The sequence below is a fragment of the Monocercomonoides exilis genome (assembly GCF_001643675.1).
Source record: "Monocercomonoides exilis strain PA203 chromosome Unknown scaffold53-602328, whole genome shotgun sequence".
Lineage (NCBI taxonomy): Eukaryota > Preaxostyla > Oxymonadida > Polymastigidae > Monocercomonoides > Monocercomonoides exilis.
Window position 1 is genome coordinate 319,118 of NW_027150598.1, and position 19,681 is coordinate 338,798.

A 19,681-nucleotide genomic window follows, 5' to 3' on the forward strand; every position below is an offset into this window, starting at 1 on the left:
ATATTCGATCTGTGAATTTGGAAAGAATTTTAAAAAACGGAGTAAAATGGCTGAGCCAAGATGCAATCTTTTCAAAAAGGAAGAAGATTCTTCGAGGCAATATTACAACAAAGAAGGAACAATTTGCCATCCATTATTTCCTCAGATGATCCAGTCATATAGTCAAACTCCATTAGAATGCGACGCAATGGGATCCATCAAACAGCTCACAGATGAAAAAATTGAAAATAAACAGAAAAATGAAAATGTTTGATAAAGTTTTATTTTAAGTTTAAAATTAGTCATTTGAATAATTTAATGAAAAAAATAAAGTTACTTGAACAATTACAGAAAATAAAGGAAAACGAAGAGCTCTCTTCATGGAACATGATTCAAAGGTTTCAGAAAGACTTAAATGATTTGAAAGAAACAATTCAAGATTTCAAAGGAAACCAACTTTCAAAAAACCAGAAAAAAGATCAATTTATTTCATCGATTACCCAGGCATTTGACATGAAAGAGGAAAGTTTAGCAAATTCCTCTTCACAATTGCAATCTCAGAATATTTTAGAGACACATATCCTAAATGTTGTTGGGAACCAAGCAAAACTTGAATGCGATTTAGAGTATTGCCGATCAGAAATTGAACGATTATCATGCGATATGCGAAAGAAAATTAAGCTTTCAAACGAACTTGTGCAAACAATCAACATGATAAAAGAAGATGTTGACAGAATGAATCAAAAAGTTACAAATATTGAAGAATCAGCTCAAAATGAAGGAGGCCAGCTGAATGAAACAAAATCACATGCGCGTATATCTTCAGAAGAACAAGAAACGACAGTAACATCCAAAGTAGCAGCAAACAATCCAATTTCCAAGCCGAAAATAATTAGAAGGCAAACAGTTTGCTATTCAGAATTACTAAGACATGAAACATGCTGTTTTTTTTTATCTTTCTTTTCCTTTTCTTTTTAACTTCTAATTCCAAATGCAAATTCTTCTTCTTCTATTTTTATAATCTCATGCTGCTCATTCAAACCTACCCTCCCCTTCCATTTTTCTTCCCTTTTCCTTCTTTCCCTCAGTTCCATGTTTCACCCGGAAGCCAATCGAGGATCCCAACAGTAGATTCTGAACCATCGCCAAACGCTGCTCCATCCACCCCGTCGATCCTCACACGCCACTCGTCTTTCTGCTCCTTCTCTCTCACCCCGTCGCCTGCACCGTCACCCCCCATCAGCCACTCGCAGTCCAGCAACGAGACATCACAGCCAACTGCTGTGAACACAAGCACATCTGCTTCTTCTTCTCCTGCTTCTGCTTCTGTATCTGCTGGTTTGTCTTCTTCGTTAGTATTGTCTGCTTCTTCTGCTTCCTCTTCTTCTTCTTCCTCTTCCTCTTCTTCTTCCACTTCAACATTCCCTGCCTCACCTGCCTCTATCACACTGTCTCCTTCCCCTCCACTCCACCCAGGAAGGACTGATTCCATTGCTCCTTCGTCTCTTCATTCGCAGCTGATGGCAGTTGACACAGAAAGCATAGCAGAAATTGTGGCGCGTGTGGCGAAGGAGAAAGTGGCAGAGGTGGCGAGCGAGCAGCTGGCGGCGATGCTGAAGGAAGAGACGGATGCTGTGTGGAAGGAGATGCAAGGAAAGATGAAGGAGATATCGAGCTCGATGAGTAGTGTATGCTGTGATGTTATAATCATGATAATAATTATAATAATAATAAGTTGATTGTTCTGATTGAAGAAAATTGATTTTTCGGATTTTTTTTTTCCCCGTAGAACTTTTTATTTATTTTTGTTTCTTTGTGTATTTTTTCATTTTGATGGAATTTTCATTGAATTTAAATCATAATAATATCGATGTTTTTATATTTATCATATTCAACTCTATTGCAACTAGAAACTGATCAATGCGATGAATTCTGCATTTTCCTACATTGAAGAGCTGATTTCCAATGGAAAAGGAGGAACAAATGGAATTTTAAACAACTCTTTCTCCTCCTCCTCCTCTTCATCTTCTTCTTCCCCCTCTTCCTCTTCTTCCTCCTCATTTTCTTCTGATTCTTCAGATTTTTTCTCAAAAAGCGCCAGTTCGAATGAAATTTTGAACGGGCAACCCAGAACCAGCTTCAAAGAAGCATCTTCAATTCCTCAAAGAGAAACAATTGAAGAATTATCACAAAGACAAAAATTTCCAACCACTTTAACACCAAAAGATAATAACAATCACAATAATAGCAATAATAATCATAATAATAACAACCTTTCAAATAACACGATAGCCCCATCAAACATCCAGTCACTTGTCCATGAGGAAGTGGAGATGGCTCGCAATTGTCTGATGGCTGACCAGAAAGTGGTGACTGGCTCTGTGATGCTGCTGGGGGAAGAAGTCGAAGCGATGAAGGAGAAAATGAGTCAGATGGAGCAAGAAATGAGAGAGCTGAGGAAAGAGAATGCGGAACTGAGGCAGAACAATGGGCAGATTCAGCAACTGTGTGAAAGAGTGTGGCGGTTGGAGCAAGAAAGGAGGGAAGACAAAGAAAGACAAGGGAAGATGAAGGAAGAAAAAGACGGAGAAATGGAAGGGAACATGATGACTTCTGAACAACAACATCAGCTAGAGCAACAACAAGAAGTGCCATATCCAATGCAAAGCGAAGCAACACAGAAGGAAAACGAAGCGATGGCAGACAATCCAATCTATGCTGAGCAAGAACCTGGTGTGGGGCAAGCTCCTTCTCCTCCCTTTGCCGGCAGCAGCGATGTTGCCACAGGCAGCACATTCGATGCGCAGACGCGTCTGTCAGCAGCCCAGCTGCGTCTGAAGCTGATGGAGGAAGAGGAGAAAGTGGTGGAGATCATTGACAAGCGTCTGCACCAGCTGTTTGGGCAGAAGGGAGATGACGAAGAGAGAGACGAGCAAACACAGGCGCAGTGGCTGGGGATGGGGTGGGGCCATGCTGCTCCGCCTGTGGATGTGAAGGAGGAGATGTTCCAGGAGTCGCTGGTGTTCACGCACGAGGAAAGAGTGAGGGTGGAAGAGGCAGAGAGAGAGGAGGAGGGGTGGAGGCAGAGAAGAGACGAGGAGAGGGAGAGGAGGAGGAGGCAGAGACAGGAAAGGGAGGAGAAGAGGAAGAAGGAGATGCTGGAGAAGGATACGACGGAGATGAACATGGATGCGCTGGATGAGGAGATTGAGCGGTTGGAAAGGCAGATGCAGCAACTGGATAAGAAGCACGCATCATCATCATCTTCTTCTTCGTCCATGTTGGGATACGATATGGATGATGGAGACGGATTCTGGAATCCTCTGGAAGATGACGAGGACATGAATCTGGATGCGAACGGGGGAAGTTTGGGCATTAATGGCTCGTTGAGAGATCCAGAGGAAGAGGCAGAGGATGAAGAAGATCGGATGTGGGAGGAGAAGATGAGGCAAGAGGAGCCGCCAGAGCTGACGGCGGAGGAAGCGAAGAGGATGATGATGTTTCTGCCGGGAGGAGAGGCGTACGAGCTGAGGGAGAGGAGGGCGGGGCTTGTGAGGAAAGAGCTGAAGAAGGCGATTGTGACAGAGGTGGATGAGTCAAACACACAGACGTTCCGGCAGCTGCTGTCGATGAACCAGGAGATGTTCAAAGAGATGGAGGAGGAGATGCAGCGGAAGCTGCGATATGGAGGAATGGGAGGAGGAGGAGTAGGAGTAGGAGAAGGGGTAGGGGTTGGGGAAGCAGGAGAGATGATGAATGAGAGAGAGCGGGACATGGAAGACATGAACGGCGGGATGGGCGGGCAGGACGGGTCGGAGCGGAGTGAGGCAGAGATGGCGATGGCATTGGGTTTCACAGTGGATCCGAACGGGCGGAGATATCATCCGAGCACGCATGTGCACAGCTCAGGTGAGATGTCGCACTCAGACTCGTCTACTTCATTCAACACACCACGTTCGGGTTATTCATACTCCACATACACCACATTCCCCACGGAGATCGAGTACCCCTTCGGTTCTGTTCCACCTGTGGATCCTGGATCTCAGCCACCATCCCCGTCACATGAGAGGCGCATGATGCTTCATGGTGGAATGGGAGGAATGGGAGGAATGGGGGTGATGGGGCAGATGGGGCAGCCCACAGCGCTGATGCCCATTGCCTCCACATCGTCCACTGCGCAGCCTGTTCCTTCTGCTCCCTCTGGCTACGGCGAGATGGCCTTCAGCCACGCGGCGATGGCCCATCAGCAGCAGCAACAGCAGTTTTCGCAGTCTCCTTCGGCTTCTGTCTTGTCGTCGGGTGGATTGACGCCCGAAGCGTCGAACAACGATCTGCTGCAGGACTCAGAGCAGTACCTGATGCAGATGCAGATGCAGCCGGGGCAGCTGCCTTCTTCTTCGTCTTCTTCTTTCTCTTCCTCTTCTTCCTCTTCGACTGTCTCAATCACCATCCCTACAACAACATCAACAACACCATCTCCCTCTTCTTCTTCTTCTTCCTCTTCCTCCTCTTCTGCTTCTATATCTGCTGCTGGCTACACCCCATACAGCTCCTCCACCTTGCCCCGAGCCGGCAACAGCGCGAGCACCCGTGCCATGTATCAGGTGCCTCCGCTCCGCCTGCGCCCGCAGCATCGCGAGATGGACCCTGCACCAAGTGGCAAGAGCAGCGTGAACTTTGTCGACGATGCCCCGCCTTCTGTGCCTGTAAGATACAGCATCACCACTCAGCAGAGGCAGAGGGCGAACACACTCTCATGGGCGCAGGTGGCGAAGTTTGTGCCGCGCTCGACAAGATACCCGCAGATGGCTGAAGGGGAAGAAGGAGGGATGGAGGTGCCTGTCACTGCTGAGGAGGCGGCGATGGTGGCGGCAGCTGCAGCGGCGTCGCAGTACGAGAACGGAGAGGCAGAAATGGAAGATGCAGCAGCAATGGCTGTGGCAGGAGGAGTAGGTGGAGGAGGAGCAGGTGGTGGTGTTGGAGGAGGAGGAGTGGAAGGAGAGACAGAAGAAGACGAAGAACAAGGATTTACAGCACATTACAGAGGCACAGCTTATCTGCAGCACATGCTGAGGAGGAGCAAAGAAGCACATAACGGGCCAGCTGTGGACGACCCTTTCAACACGCCGTCGATTGGGTCACAGTCAATCAATCCATACTATGACTCCAACTCATCTTCGCCCAGCCTCACCTCGCCAACTGTTCCATCACCGCCCACAAACTCACCCGTGTTCCACTCAACTGCACGCACCACTGAAGCAAACTTCCCTCCCTTCTCGTTCATCCCACTCCCTTCTGAAGGTCCTGTCGTTCCTGTTTCTCATCCTCCTCTTTTCTCCCGTGGCAGCTTCCGCACATCTCCAACCTCTGCTGCCTCGTCTGTCTTGCCCATCTCCCGTACGATGCCTGCTGGCCCTCTTTCCCCTGCCAGCTCTTCCCCTGAGACTCTCCACACAAACCTCACTCAGATGCAGAGCCAGAATCAGGGCCAGAACCAGAGTCCTGTGCAAGGCCAGGGGCAAGGCCAGGGACAGGGGCAGGGACAGGGCCAAGCACAGAACATGAGCCAGGGTCCGAACTACCAAAAGAACTCTTCGTCACCGCTGCCACAGAAGCCGCGCATTCAGCGCTTCCACTCGTTCAACGTGCCATCGTCGGGACATTCATCGTCATACAACACCCATCTCCTTGCGCCAACCTCGTCCCCGACTGCCTCACCCACCAACCCGCACTATCCGAACATGCCTGTGCAGATGCAGACTCCGCCGCAGAAGAGAGGGCACCGCAGGACACACACCCACACCCACTCTTCTGTTGCGCACTATCCAATCACCCCGGCCTCATCTTCTCGCTCCCAGTCGCACTTCGAAGATAACTACTCACAGTCACGCTCTCGTTCGAAGACGGGACAGAACTACGGCCAGCAGCCACTCACCCCTCCTCCACTCACTGCCTCTGCTGCAATGGGAAGACTGCACAGCCCCTTCGGCTCTCCAACTGACTCCCTCACTTCTAATTCTCCTGCTTCTTTTGCTCATTTCTCGCCTACACACGGCAGCTCCCCCGCCACTTCGCCACTTCACTCGCCTTCGCCTTCGATTGGCTCACCTTCGAAGATCCCTCTCTCTTCTCTCTCGCACTACATCGAGAACTCCTCCCACCCGAATTCTCCTTCTTTGTCTTCTGTCTCCCCCAACCGCCACCGCCGCCATGCCTCTCACCTCTCCATCCAATCACCAAAACTGGACAACCTCTTCTTCCCTGGCACAGGTAGTGGTACCAACTCCCCAAAGCTCCTCTCCTCCTCGCGCCATCTGCCCGGCTCCCAGCACTCTTCAGCCAACGTGTCTTCAGCTAACTCAATTATCACACAAACAACTGAGGCAAACTCACCAACAAGCGGATCTGCATCGTCAGACCGCTCTATGGTAGATGAAGAAGGATTTCCGGGGTTTTCAGCAGACAACGATCTTTTATTAGACAAAAGCAGTCGAAAGAGATTATCAACACCACCAGCGACACCCAGTGCAGATGTGGTGTCGTCGTTTCCGTCTGCCCGGCTGTCGTTTGCAGCGGCTGGCTCACCGCGCAGAGCGATTGACATTGTGGAGCAGATGCAGAAAGAGAAAGAGAAAGAGAAAGAGAAAGAGAAAGAGAAGGAGAGAGAGGGGAAAGAGAAGGGAGAAGAGGAAGGAGGAGAAGGGGCAAGGGATGAGAATCAACAAAAGGAAGAGGAAGGAGGCGGGGGAGGTGAAGCCATTGAAAATGGGAATGAGATGAATAAAGGAATTGCCGATGGGCGGAAACTCACACAATCCGAAAGAGAAGAAGCACAACCTGAAATGGAAATCGAAAACGAAGGAGAAGAAGAAGAAGCAGACAAAAACGGTGAAAGCGAAATAGTGGCTGGAGAGACAACAGAAGAAGCGCTGTTCCGCATACTGAACGATGCTTCAGACGAACCTACTCCAAACAATGGCCACACAAACCCAGAGGATTATTCGCCTCCTCTTCGGAACACTGCTCAGCAGGGTTCCACACCAATAAGACCAGAAAAGCCGCCAACGACGCCTGCGCCTGCTGTTGGCCACTTTAGACAATCTACACTTCACTCTGAAGGCATCTCATTCTTCCCAGGCCGTTCGCTGGACCATGTGTATTCACCAACAGTTGGGTCAGACTCTCCTCTTTCATTCACTTACACACCTTCCCCGTCTCCTCCACAGGCTACCCAGCAGCACAGCAAGCTGAGCAATCAAGCAAGCGAGCCGCTCAAAGCAATCATCAACTTGGAGTTTGTCGAAACGAATGAGAGAAAGAACACGATTGGATCAACAGTATCGTCGTTTGATCTTTCTGGCTCTGATATCTCCAAATCCTCCTCCGAGAACTCATTTAAGTCGCACTCAAGCAGCTCTTCTGTGAGCAACAAGAAGCCTATCAAAGAAAGTGAGAGCATTCCAGCAACAGCGCCTCCTTCCACTCCTTCGTCTTCTCGACGCCGTCAAAACGAGGCAGACTCAAAATTCGCCCAAACACCATCACCACCACCTCTGGTCAACTCACCCGCTACACAGCAGCCTGGTTCGGCCATACAAACATTGGCAGGTGAGCAACATGCCCAGTTCCTGCCAAAGTCACGCAGCTCACCATACATCGAAGTGCTGACATATGAAGGCAATCTGGACGACCAGGGCGGATCTGTGAGTGAGCGGGTGAGAAAGGTGCTGGACAATGTGGAGACGGAGCAGTCGCCAGTGGATAGTGAGAATGCTGAGCTTATGCAGAATGATACGATGAGGGGGAATATAAAGAGGAATGAAAGGAGTGGAGGAGATGCCTTTGAAGCGAATGAAAACGGAGAAAGACAAGAAGTGCAGCTTTGCACACGAGAGGGAGTTCGCATTCAGAAAAAAGGTGGGACACCAAGAGCAAATGAAGGAGCGATAAGAAATGCTGGCTTTGAAAGAGGAAACTATCCAAGTGATAATCAGCAAGGGCACAATGTCGATTCAGGCGAGCAAGAATTTGATGTTACAGAAAGTGATGCAGAAATTGGTGCGATACGCGAAGCAGCACAAATGTTAGTGAAGCATGTGACAGCACACGACACGAATGATGACTTGACGACTGCAGTGAAGAAGAAGAAGAAGAAGAAATTGAAAGTGCAGATTGAAGCTGTGCCTGATACTCAGTCTGAAGTCACATTAAAGAAGAAAAAGAAGAAGAAAATGATTGAACATGTTTCAGTTTCACAGCCGGTTCTATTAGTGCAACATGATCAGGCTTACAATACAATGCAAGTTCCAGTAAAGAAGAAGAAAAAGAAGAAAGTCACATTTGGAGCGACAATGATAGAAGGCATTAGTAAGAGTGAAAAACAGATTCCAACACAAAGCAGTCTAGCTGGCCCAGCTCCGACTGGAACAGGAGTAATAGTGAAGAAGAAGAAAAAGAAGCTGCGGAAGGCTATTTCAGAGAACATTCCTATTTATTCTCCAAATGACCAATCTTATTCGAGTCCTTACACGATGCCAGGCCTGCCAACATCTGGCTCATACTCACTGTCTTTTGCTGTGTCCTCTCCTCTCATTCGTCGCAGCATTGATAAAGACAGCCCAATCAACACATCACCCACCACACCTTCTCCGCTGACCGAATCGCAGAGCTGCCAAATGGAGCCTACAGAAAAGGATGCGAATCAATTTACTCCGATGAATGCTTCAGAGGCAGATGATCAGATGATGTATGCAAAGGGGATGGATGGGCCTGTGCCTTATGAAGAGTACCAGTCAAAGTCGATTTTAAGTCCGATAGTTAAATTGCAGGAAAGCGAAGATAGCGAATTGAGTGATGCACACACATGGCGAAGTGAAGACGAGGAAGAGCTGGAGTCAGTAGATAACAACGTTGCTTTGGATGGAAATGGCAACGGGAACGAAGACGATAACGAAAGCGGTTACCCGATTCCTGCTGGCAGCGAGCTTGAAGACGAATACTCAGCGAATGCTTCATCACCTGCGAATCAGCAGGATTCTCTGAACAGAGAGGGTGTTCTGCGCAGCACGAAGACAACGCATTACATTACCCAGTCGAACTCTGTTCCACTTCATCAGCCTGTTGAAATATCACTGAGCTCATCAAAGTCGATGAAAATTACACCGATATCAACAACTTTTAATTCACAACCAAGGTGAGCTTTTGATTTATTATTATTATTTTTTGATAATTAGGATATTATTGTAATTATTGTTTTTATTGAAATTAATATTTCTTTTTTATGTATTTAATGAACCTTTTATTTGTCAATTTGTTGACTTCTTATTTTAACTTTGGCGAATTTATCATCAAAAATATCTTTTATTATAATTTTAAGTGAAGTGAGATGAAGTGATAAAGAAAAAAGTAATTATAACATGCATTTTTTAATTTACGAATTCTTATCCTTTTTGTTCCATCATTTCGAACCATTGCCTAAGTGAATCACCCAACACTCTGGGGAGTGAAGATAGATCACGAAGAACAATGTAATAAGGGAACGGGAATAAGTCAAGCACAGGTATCAATTTTGTGCGGCCTCCTTCTTGAATGACTCTTTTAGTCTTTACGATGCTGTTGATGTGTGAAGGAGATGGCGTGGGTGTGGGTGAAGGTGAAGGTGAGGTTGAAGGAACAGGAGAAGGAGAAAAGCGTGGAGCAGGTGAAGCGGATGAGGAAGATGCTGTTGGTGTAGGAGTGGGAGATGGGAATGGATGCGATGGACAATCAATAATCAGAAACACCACAAATATTCCCTTGGCTGTTGCTGTGCTGACCCATTGACGTATTTCTTTGAACTCCTTCGTGATTCTTCCATCTGAAATGATAAACATAATCTGATTGCTCGTTCCGCTTGCTCCGCCTCCCTGTGAATCTGCTTGAGCCATGATGTTAACAGCCTCCTGCATCAAAAGCTCAAACTTCGTCTCGTTCTGTGCAAATGTGAATTGAGATACCAAAGACGAGCCATCACCCTCGTTAAACGGCTGATCGAACGGAAGCACAGTTCTCACGGTCGAACCAAACGATGCGACTGCCACCTGTCCAGCTTCAAGATGGGTCAACGAGCGGCACAGCATCGCCATTGACTGAAGAGCAAGCAAGCCAGCATCCAATTCTCTCATCGAGCGAGAGTCGTCAATGGCAATCAGCACATGATACTTCCGCTTGTCTGGTGTAGTCTTCCTCATCCAGATCTTATCCTTTCTGAAATGGCTGGCGATGTACGGGATCACACGCCTCATGTTCAGTCTGCGCCCAGTTCTGAACTCACCTCTTGCTCTTGATGCGTGTGTTGGAGCCAAAATCAGACGCAACTGCTCTGACAAATCAGTGCTGAGATCTGATGTAGAAACAAGGATATGCTGCCAGATCTCATCGGCAGTTCCCTTTTGCTCAGTTGTTGGAGTAGACAGATCGATAACAGCATCCTCTTCGTCCGATTTCTCCTTTGAAAGAGAGAAAGGTTCGGTTGCTTTGTGCTGAACCAAGTCAATTTGTATGTTGCTGAATGAAGGCAGGTCCATTTTCTGTGTTTGCTGCTGTTGGAGATGAGAAAGTGGATTGGAAGCTTCCTCCTCATCTTGAGGGATGGATGGTATTGGCCGTGCAATGATTCCATTTTGTCTTTCCGAACTGTCCTTTTTCTTTTGAGCTTCTTTTCGAGATTCCACTTCTTTCCTTTCTTTTTGTTTGACATCTTCATTTTCGCTTTGCTCATCATGCTGCTCAGAATCATTTGTGTCTTGTTCTTTTGCTGATTGATCTTTCTCCTTTTCATTTTGTTCCTGTGAATCAGAATTATTTCTCGTTGTCTTCTTCTGATTCGTTTTCACAAGTTCAGCAATCACCTTCTCTTGCTGTTTGCTTTCTTCTTCACCTGATTCTTCAATATTTTCTTCTGCATTATCTTCTTCTGTGTGGGGATCTCTTGCAATGTCTTGCTTGCTCTTCTTAATCTGCTCTGAAGTTGCTGGTCCCAATGTCTGGTCAAACGATTCGTCTTTTGATTTCTGCTCATTGTTCATTTTGTCTTCTGCTTCTTCATCTATCTCGTATTGATAAGACAATCCCTGGTCATTTGATCGTTCTTGATGATGCTTTTCTTGTTCATTCGTCTCATTTTCTCCTTTAATCATTCTCAGCTTCTGCTTCCAAGACTTTGAAGGATCGCCCATCTTTCTCAATGGGTTAATCTCTGCCTGGTTGGCAGAGTCATCCATTCCGTTATTGTCATTCTCTGAACTGCTGGACGAATCTGACGGAAACTCGTCCCGCTCATCGCGCTCAATAGGAACATAGTCGTCATCTTCGTCTTCTTTCTTCTGTCTGTTTGAGCGAGTGCTGGCTGATTCTTGTTTTGTTCCATCATTTTCCTCTCCGGTTTCATCAGTTGCTTTCTGTCCAGGTGCTGCTCCTGACTGCTTCTTCTTCTTCTCTTCTTTCGATGTCATTTCTCCAGCTTCTCCTCCCATGTCTGTTCCTTCTGTCGTTCTTTCTTCTGCTTCTTCTCCCTTCGCTTCCTGATTTTCTTCTCCTTTCTTGTCTTGTTGCTCTTCTCCTTCTTCAGTTGGTTTGCTTAATGCTTCATCTGCTGTCTCATCGATTTCAATGTCTGTTTTTTCTTCTGGTTTCTCAACGGCTTCCAAGATATCTTCGTCTGATTCTTTCATTTCAGTCTTCACAATTCCATCTTCGATGTCTGGATGGTTCTTTGATTCATCATCCTCTTCCCCTCCTTCCTTCTTTTCATTCTCTTCTCCTTCTTCTTTATTTTCATCTCCTTCCTCTTCTTCTTCACTTTCATCGCCTGCATCTTCAAACTGCAGATTTTCGAGGTCGGGCATTTCCGGAACCTGATCTTTGACACCAGGCAAAAAGAGACTTTTTTCGTCCTTTTCTGCTGAGCCATCATCTTCACCAGGTTCTTCATCAGGAGCAGATGCATTTTCAGCACCTTCCAGATCGTCTTCCACATTCACCACATCCTCCATTTCTGGAAGCGCCTCTGTTGCATCACCTTCCAACGGCTTATCATCAGCTTTATCAGTTTCATCTTTTCCTTCTTCAGGTTTTTCTTCATTTTCATCTTTGTTTCTATCTTCTGGAGGCTTTCTGTCTTCATCATCAATTGCAGAGTTTTCATCAAATTTGGCTCTGAGTTGCTTGTCTTTGCTGTGCTGTTTTGTATTTCGTTGTTTATTTTTGTTCTTTGTCTTATCAACAAATTCAGTTTCTGTCTGATCAATTTCGTTGTTTTCATCTTCTTCTGCCTCTTCGTTGTCTGGGTTGTCTTCTTCATCTTCAGCTTGTTCCAATTGTTTTCCGCTCTGTATCGGTTTGCTCTTTTTCTTCTCATCTTCATCTTCATCTTCCTCTTCATCTTCGTTTTCATTCCAAAGCCTTTCATCCAAAATGTTATCTGGATTGAAGTTATCTTCACCTCCCATTTCAGCATCGAGATCTTCTTCTTCCTCCTCTTCCTCTTCGTCTCCTTTCTTCTTCTTGCCATCCTCTTCCTCTTCTTCTGACTTGTCCAGATGCTTTGTTTGTTCTTCTTGTTGATCTCCTGTTGCTCCTTGCTGTTTTTCTCCTTTGTTCTCTCCAGACTCATCCACTCCATCTTCAGGAATATCATTCATTTCACCTCCAAAGTCCATTTCAATATCGAATCCCTTTTTCAGATCTTCCTTTTCTTGGTCTGTCATCTTTTGTTTTTCCTTCTTTTGTTCATCCTCTTCTTTTTCCGTCAGTGGATTCAGAGCCGAAGGCCCTCTCTGTCTTTCTTCTGCAAGAAGCTCCTTTTCATTCTCAATTGAGCTGGATATGTCTCTGTCTCCTTGTCCTTCACTCATTCCCATTGCTTCGCTTGATTCGCCTCCTGCTCCTTCTGATGAGCCGTCATCAGCACGCGACCCTCCTTTCATCTCTTCTCCACTTCCACCAATGTCAATGCGAATGTTCTCTTGAGGATGACACAAGCCATTGATTGACAGTGACAAAGCAAGAGAAGACAGAACATGCGCAAACTTGCACAAAGAGCTGTGGAAAAGGAAGGAATGATAGAAAGTAGCCATCGTCGTGTGGATGAATTGCTCCAGCAGCGGAAGCGCAGCAACGAGCCAATCAGGAATTGCTGAAGAAGTGTCAATTTCATGAATAAGATTGCTGATTGAATCATTCCTAATTGCATCAGAGAGATAAATTGTTGAAATACGATTGATTGTCTGATGGGTAACCAACAAAGCACTTGGATGACTCTCAAAGAAGTCAACAACATCGTATTCATCGTAGTCTGGGGTTTCTTCCAGAATTGGCGTTTCCTCTTTTGCAGCCTCTTCTTCACCAGAAGCAGTTTCTTCTGTGCTCTTTACAATAACTTTGCTGGCCATTTCTTCCTGTGATTTCTTAAATGCATTGAAGATGTTTTGCACACAGAGAAGAATCGAAGCGATGACTGGTCGACTGCTCAGTGATGATGCGATTGAGTCTGTTTGTTGCAGAACTTCACTTTGAGAAATCGAAAATTGATGATTCTCAGAACTGCAATCAGTAAATGCTGACAAATATGACAACGCTTCTTCCACAACATCAGTAATGCAGTTTTCAGATCCGATAAGAGGAAGACATTCATTTGATATCTGCTTCACAACTTTCAGTTCAGTTTGAAGTGGAATAACAAATCTATCCATGATGATAGCTCTTTCATTCTGAGTTATCCACAGCATGTTGCTTGGAAGGACAGCTCTATACTGATTTACGCGACGAGCTAATTCAGTTGAAAAGGTCAAAATGTGCTTGATGCTTTCACACAGCTGATTCAAAGAGTCTTTCACAGCTTTCACTTCTCGATCGGCAGCTGTTTCATCTGCAGTTACTTCAGAAAGCCCGTCTTTTGTCAAAACTGTTGAAGATGTTGAATTCGTCAATGCAGTTAAATGCAAAGGAATTAGTCCACTTGATGCCTTTTCTGCGATCAGTGCAAGCGGAGACAGCGACTGCATCAACGATGGAAGTGTGTGCTGCAAAAGATGCTCCAACTTTGTCACAAACGAATTGGAAACAGGCTTTGAACCGTCTTGAGTATGATTCTGTGTGCTAACAACTTTGCGTGCTGAGCCTTTAATGCGTGCAACAAGAGACTGTACAGAAGACACAGTCGGAAGAGCAGCAGACATCGCCTGATACAACCGAGCTCTCTCTGTGAGGACCCACTGGAATAACCCTTCTGCTCGAGATTCCAGTGTTCGTGCATGAGGAATCTGAGACAAGTTTCCTGTTGCTGTGACTTCAGGGTTTCTCAGTGTGTTGATTCTGAGTGAGCATCTGATAAAGAAGGAGTTGGCTGTCTGTATCAGTTGATAAAGAGAAGGATGAATGGATTGTGAATTCTGTTCAAACAAAAATGAAGGTAAATTATATTCTTCATTCATTGAAACTATGTTTGTAGATATTTGCTGAGAAGATTGCGTGGACGATTGAGCATCAATAGGAATCGATTGTATTTGAGTAACAGAGAATGATGAAGTGTCTTCCTTTGCCTGCTCAGAAATAGCAGCACAACTATTTGAAACATACAAATTCACATCTTCCATATCAAGTGGATAGGAAGTTGATGGTGCAGTGATACGAGAAAGAGAACTGTCAGCAGATAATTCAGTTGAACGAACTACGCTTCCAGCAAGATCAATAGCAAGTGAGCGGAAAAGTGTGCTTGAACCAAGCGTCTTCTGAAGTGCTGCATTGTCCTCCGCATTCCACGAATACTCTTTCAGTTCATTCAAAGCTTTTTCTTTCTGTTCTGCGAATCCCCAAATGTCTTCATCACTCCATATGTCTTCTGAATGCTTGTAGCCATACGCTGCAACTCCAGCTGTGTTGATCACATGAAGCAATCTCTTCAGTGCCTTTAATTGCATTGGTTTGAGGTTAGTGGCCTTTCCTCGAAGCTCCTTCTCCACTTTTCGAACAGCTCTCTGCTTGTCAATCTTTCTGTCTTCAGAGCTTGCTGCTATTTCCATTCTATTTCTCCAATCTTTGTCGATCTGCTCTGTCGTCTTGTTGAAGTACTCACAGTACTGAAACACAGCAATGGCAAATGAATCAACAACAGCAGATGCCTGAGACATGAACGGAAACAGAGGAAGAACTGCAGTATTGTCTGAAGTTGATTGCAAGACCTTTGATTCCGAAAGACTCAGCTTCTTTGAATTTGACTGAATAAAGAATTTTTTTGAAACTTTCAGCCAATTCGTTAAGATACGTGAAAGTTGTATATTCGACTGTGTAAGTGCAATGTTAAGTGATTGTTTGTGATCCGCAGATGAAGAAGGCAGAACAACCCATCCTTTGCTTTGCACTGGTGCTTTCTTTTGCTTCCTTGCTGATTTCTGAAGACCAGTTTTGAGTTCGTCCACAGACATGTCGAAAGCAGCAGCACTTTTCAGCCGAGCTGTGAGCCTCTGGTTGCGGATGACCAAATACACCTCCTGCTGCATTGATTTGTCCAGCATCTCCTCGTACTGGTGGATGATGTTGTTGACTTCTCTGCGGGTCCTCCGCTTTGAAGTGTCAAACGCTGAATAGTTTCTGATGTCATATTTGGTGATGCGCTCTTGATCCCTCAAACGCTTACGGAATTCATATGCTTGAGAGTCGATGACAAGACGCCTCAAAGGCAAATAACGACAGGCTGAGTCAATGAAATATGTGAGAATAATCAACAGTCTGTCTGAGAGGCAGCAGAATGAGCGGAGAAGAACAATTATCACAGATGAGCATGAACTGTTATTCGAATCAGACAAAGAAGCTGAGAGCAGCTGAGACGCCAGCTGCCGGCGAGCAGCAAGATCGTTGTGAACAGCAGAAAGCGAAGCAACACGAAAGGCGAAGTCACCAAGTGTAGCAGATTCAATGAAAAGTGAGATGTCAGTAAAGAAGTCCTTCAACCAACGCTCACAGGCAGACGGAGAGAGAAGAGCCATCTTGTTTGCTTCTTCTTCAGAGACATCTGAGTTTGATTGGATAACTTCACGTGGATCTTCTGGTTCTGCAAATCTGCCCATCTTTCTTTTTTTCTGCTTCTTTCGCTGCTGAATGGTGTGTTTGCTTGAATTATCGTTGGCCATGCCTCCGTTCGCTTCTCCTTGATCCTTTTTCTTTTGAATGTTCAAAGCAGACACACGAACAGTTTGTGTGATTCCTTCTTTCGAAGTGATAGAAATAACAGACGACAAAGTTCCATCATCTTTGTTGCTTTCATTCTCTCTTTCCAAAGAAAATGCGATATTTCCTAACGGCCCATTGACGAAAGCATGAGAGTAGAGTTGGAACAGCATTGTGGCCTTTCCGTCGAAGCAGGCTGCTTCCTCCATCTCAATCAATTTTGCTCTCCATGCACGAGATTCAATATGCCTCCATCTCATTGCCAATGACAGCATCAGCTGCTGTTCGTGTTCAAGTGATGCAGGACCTGATTGCTGCACATGATTCCAATCTTCAGATAGACGAATAAGTGTCTCAACTCCGGCAGATAGTTGCGCCAAAGGTGAAGATTGGGAAATAGCAAGCAAGTCACTTGCCAATGAAGACATTTTGAGAAGTGATGGATGATCTGGATATGTTCGAAGCAGCTGTTGGACTCGTGTAAGGAACAACTGGAATGGAAGAGCAGAAAGTGTGGCTTCAGAAGGAAGCGAGTCAGTATAAAAGTTGAAGCGCTCAGGAATAACAGGGAAGTTCTTTTTAGCTGCTGACGATGCAGCACTCTGTGCATCTTGAGCTTTTCCTTCGATTTCATCGTCGTCTGCAGCAAGGGATTCGTATGTGTGGTCATCCCACTCTGGCATATGGGTGAGAAGCACAAGGAAGTTGTACAAGTCTTCGCTGCTCTTTTCTGCGCCCAGCTGAGCTGCGATTTCACTGAATGAAGAGGCATCTTTTGATAGTGAAGCCATCATCGTTATAAGTTTGTGCTGTAATTGTCTGTCGTTGTTTTGCGTGTAATTGCGCTTCCAGTTGAAAGTGTTGAGAATGCGAGAGAGATCTGAAGAAGGTCTTTTCACACCGAAACGACCATATTCTCCTGCGCAAATATCACCAAACAAGGAGAAATAAAGGCGAGCAATGATTGGAGCCATCTTATCGACTGCAAATGACTCTTTGCCATTGGATGAATCTGAAGAAGAAGAAGAAGATGATGACGATTCATTGGTGCTAGAAGAATCTGCAGAAGTGGATTTATTCTTCGGACTTGGAAGTGTAAGTGGTTTTCCTTCATCAGCTGCAAGTTGCCCTTCACTGGACACATACTGCTGTTTGTAGTAATCCAAATACTGTGTGAATGTGTCTTTTTCTTCCTCTTCTTCTTTCCTTCTCTGATTCTCCATTCTTGTGTGTGTATCATAATCCACACCCTTCTCAAGGACAAGCCTGGATGAAACGCCCATCGATCCATCAAAGTCGATTGAAGTGACTTGATTCTCTTTTGTCATGTCTCGAACCACAATTGCTCCATCCATCCCATTTCCTCCTTGAGCCATCTGCCCTTTCCCCACATGCTTTCCTGATGATGTCATGAATATCAATATATTGTCTTTTTCTTGTTCCAATTTCCTTCTCTCCATTTCTTCATTGTACATTTCAATATATGGATCAAAGAATGAAGCTGTCACTGCAGAGGCAGCAGTGAGTGGATGATTGCGAGATGCGACAATCTTTGGAGGCAATCCAATGAGACTGTGGCCAACAGAAAGGCACAAGCAGTAGAGTGAGAATAGTCTCAAAAAGTCTGGTGAAGTTGTGATTGAATGTGATTGAACCAATGACAGCATAGACAATGCGAGATTAAATGTGGGAACAGAAGAAAATGTTGATGGCACGCTGATTTCTTTTGACAGAAGAGCTGCTTGTGGAATAGACAAAGAGAATATTGAACTATTTCTCAAAGGAGCATGATATTTAATGAGCTCTTGAGGTTGGACTTCATCTTGTTCCATCCGATATTCATCTTTTTCATTGTTATTAGAAGCTTCAACAGCAAATATTTCTCTATCCTCAAAGCTATTCTGAGAATCATTACACTGTGTGATGCAAGAAATAAGATCAGACAAAGCAGAAGACAATGAATACGCAAAATCTGGGAAAGAAATAATGCATTCGTCGCTTGCTAAATATGTGAGAAGTTGCTGTGACTCTTGCAAGAATCTGCCCAAATTATCTGATAAGTTGTTCATCTTTCGATGTTTATGTGAACTTTGCTGAGAGTTCAGTATTTTCTCGATGATTGCATTCTCATCGAAGCCGGATGAAGTGTTTGATGACTTCTCAGTTTCGCTATTCACAATTTCCTCCAATCCAATTGATTGGCTGAATGAAAAAGAAATCACACTTTCTAAAGTGCTGATGACAGACGTGACAGACAGAAATGAAGAAGTCGCTCTTTTCATAGTGCTGAAGAATGCTGCAAATGATGGCAGTTTTCTCGATTGTACTCTCAACAACGACATTTCTGAGTCTTCGTCCAATTTTCCTTTGCCCAATGATTTTTGTTCCATTTTCGTTGCAGATACAGAGGAAGATGATGGAATCGCTCCATTTTTCAAAATGCAATCCAGAATTCTCCATTTCTCAGGCTCTTCGATTGGAGATTCATCATCAAAGAGATCTGTCTCCTCATCGTAGCCAAGTGCTCTGAACGTTTCGGATGTCCCAGCCATTCTTGCATCTCTCTTTCGCTTTCTTTCCAACTCAATGACTTCTGGGCGGAGATCTACTTTTGTAACATAATGTTGCCTCACCGTGACCTGCGCATGCTGATAATGTGCAGCCTCTTCTGCATACGAGTTGCGAGTTGTGGCTTCCATTTTTTTGATAAACGGAGAAGCCATCTGCTGATCTGAGTGAAGTGTCAGAAGAGGAGAGTTGCAGTCAGACCACTCACCACGAATCACAGACGAGGCATCTTTCACCATTTCTTCTGATTTGAGTGTCTCAAGCGCAGAAGAAGCAAACTCCAGGCGGAATTGTGGATTGCGGATTGGATCGAAAGGAGAGGAAGGAAGGAGAAGATGAAGCCGAAGAAGGTCAGAGGCAACTGTGAGAAGAGATGAGATAGATGATATTTTCTCTCTGAAGAAGGACGAATCAATTTGAGTTGCAGAATTTGACAGTTCCATTGAAGCAGCCAGACCATACACCATTTGCGATAATACAGGAGCTACCAAATATGCAATATAGCCAGTACCGTATTGCACATTTGGTTTCAGAGAAATGCTCTTGCGGCCAATTTGCATTTGAGATGCTGTTGTGAGTCTGACTTCCTTTGAGCATCCCAAAAGCTGAATGAGCAAACAACAACACTGAATTATGGATGAGATATGGAAACTGTCTTTTGAAGGAACCGGATTGATGAGGAAAGATATAATGTGATTTGCTATGAGATTGAGCATTTTCGAATACAATTGACGAGAAGTGACATTTTGTAAAGGAGCAAAAATCTTTGTTGCTTCTGCTGCAATCTCTTTTGAAAGAGGCTCAGAACGAATGGACAATTCGAACTTTGACAGACGAGACAGAAACGCCATGCTGTTCATCAAAAATGAGTGTATGCAGTTTGTGTTTCGAGTGCTGAATTGGCTGTTCCTTGATTTATTCTGCTTCAGCA

General features: G+C 45.1%; 2 protein-coding genes across 2 annotated transcripts in view; one reads left to right on the plus strand and one right to left on the minus strand.

Moving 5' to 3' along the window:
- MONOS_2928 (uncharacterized protein) lies at nucleotides 1-9,414 on the plus strand. The gene is made up of 4 exons (XM_067872885.1): nucleotides 1-247; nucleotides 313-885; nucleotides 1,068-1,667; nucleotides 1,890-9,414. The coding sequence occupies exons 1-4, from the start codon at nucleotides 47-49 to the stop codon at nucleotides 9,174-9,176; spliced, it is 8,661 nt and encodes a 2,886-aa protein (XP_067720499.1). The 5' UTR covers nucleotides 1-46; the 3' UTR covers nucleotides 9,177-9,414.
- The window catches only part of MONOS_2929 (putative midasin-like protein), a gene marked incomplete at its 5' end in the record, with an annotated part of 26,455 nt that continues 16,099 nt past the window's right edge, over nucleotides 9,326-19,681 (minus strand). Inside the window, one exon of the mRNA XM_067872886.1 lies at nucleotides 9,326-19,602. Within this exon, the coding sequence (XP_067720500.1) occupies nucleotides 9,420-19,602 (10,183 nt within the window). The 3' untranslated portion in view covers nucleotides 9,326-9,419. The remainder of the gene's footprint in view (nucleotides 19,603-19,681) is intronic.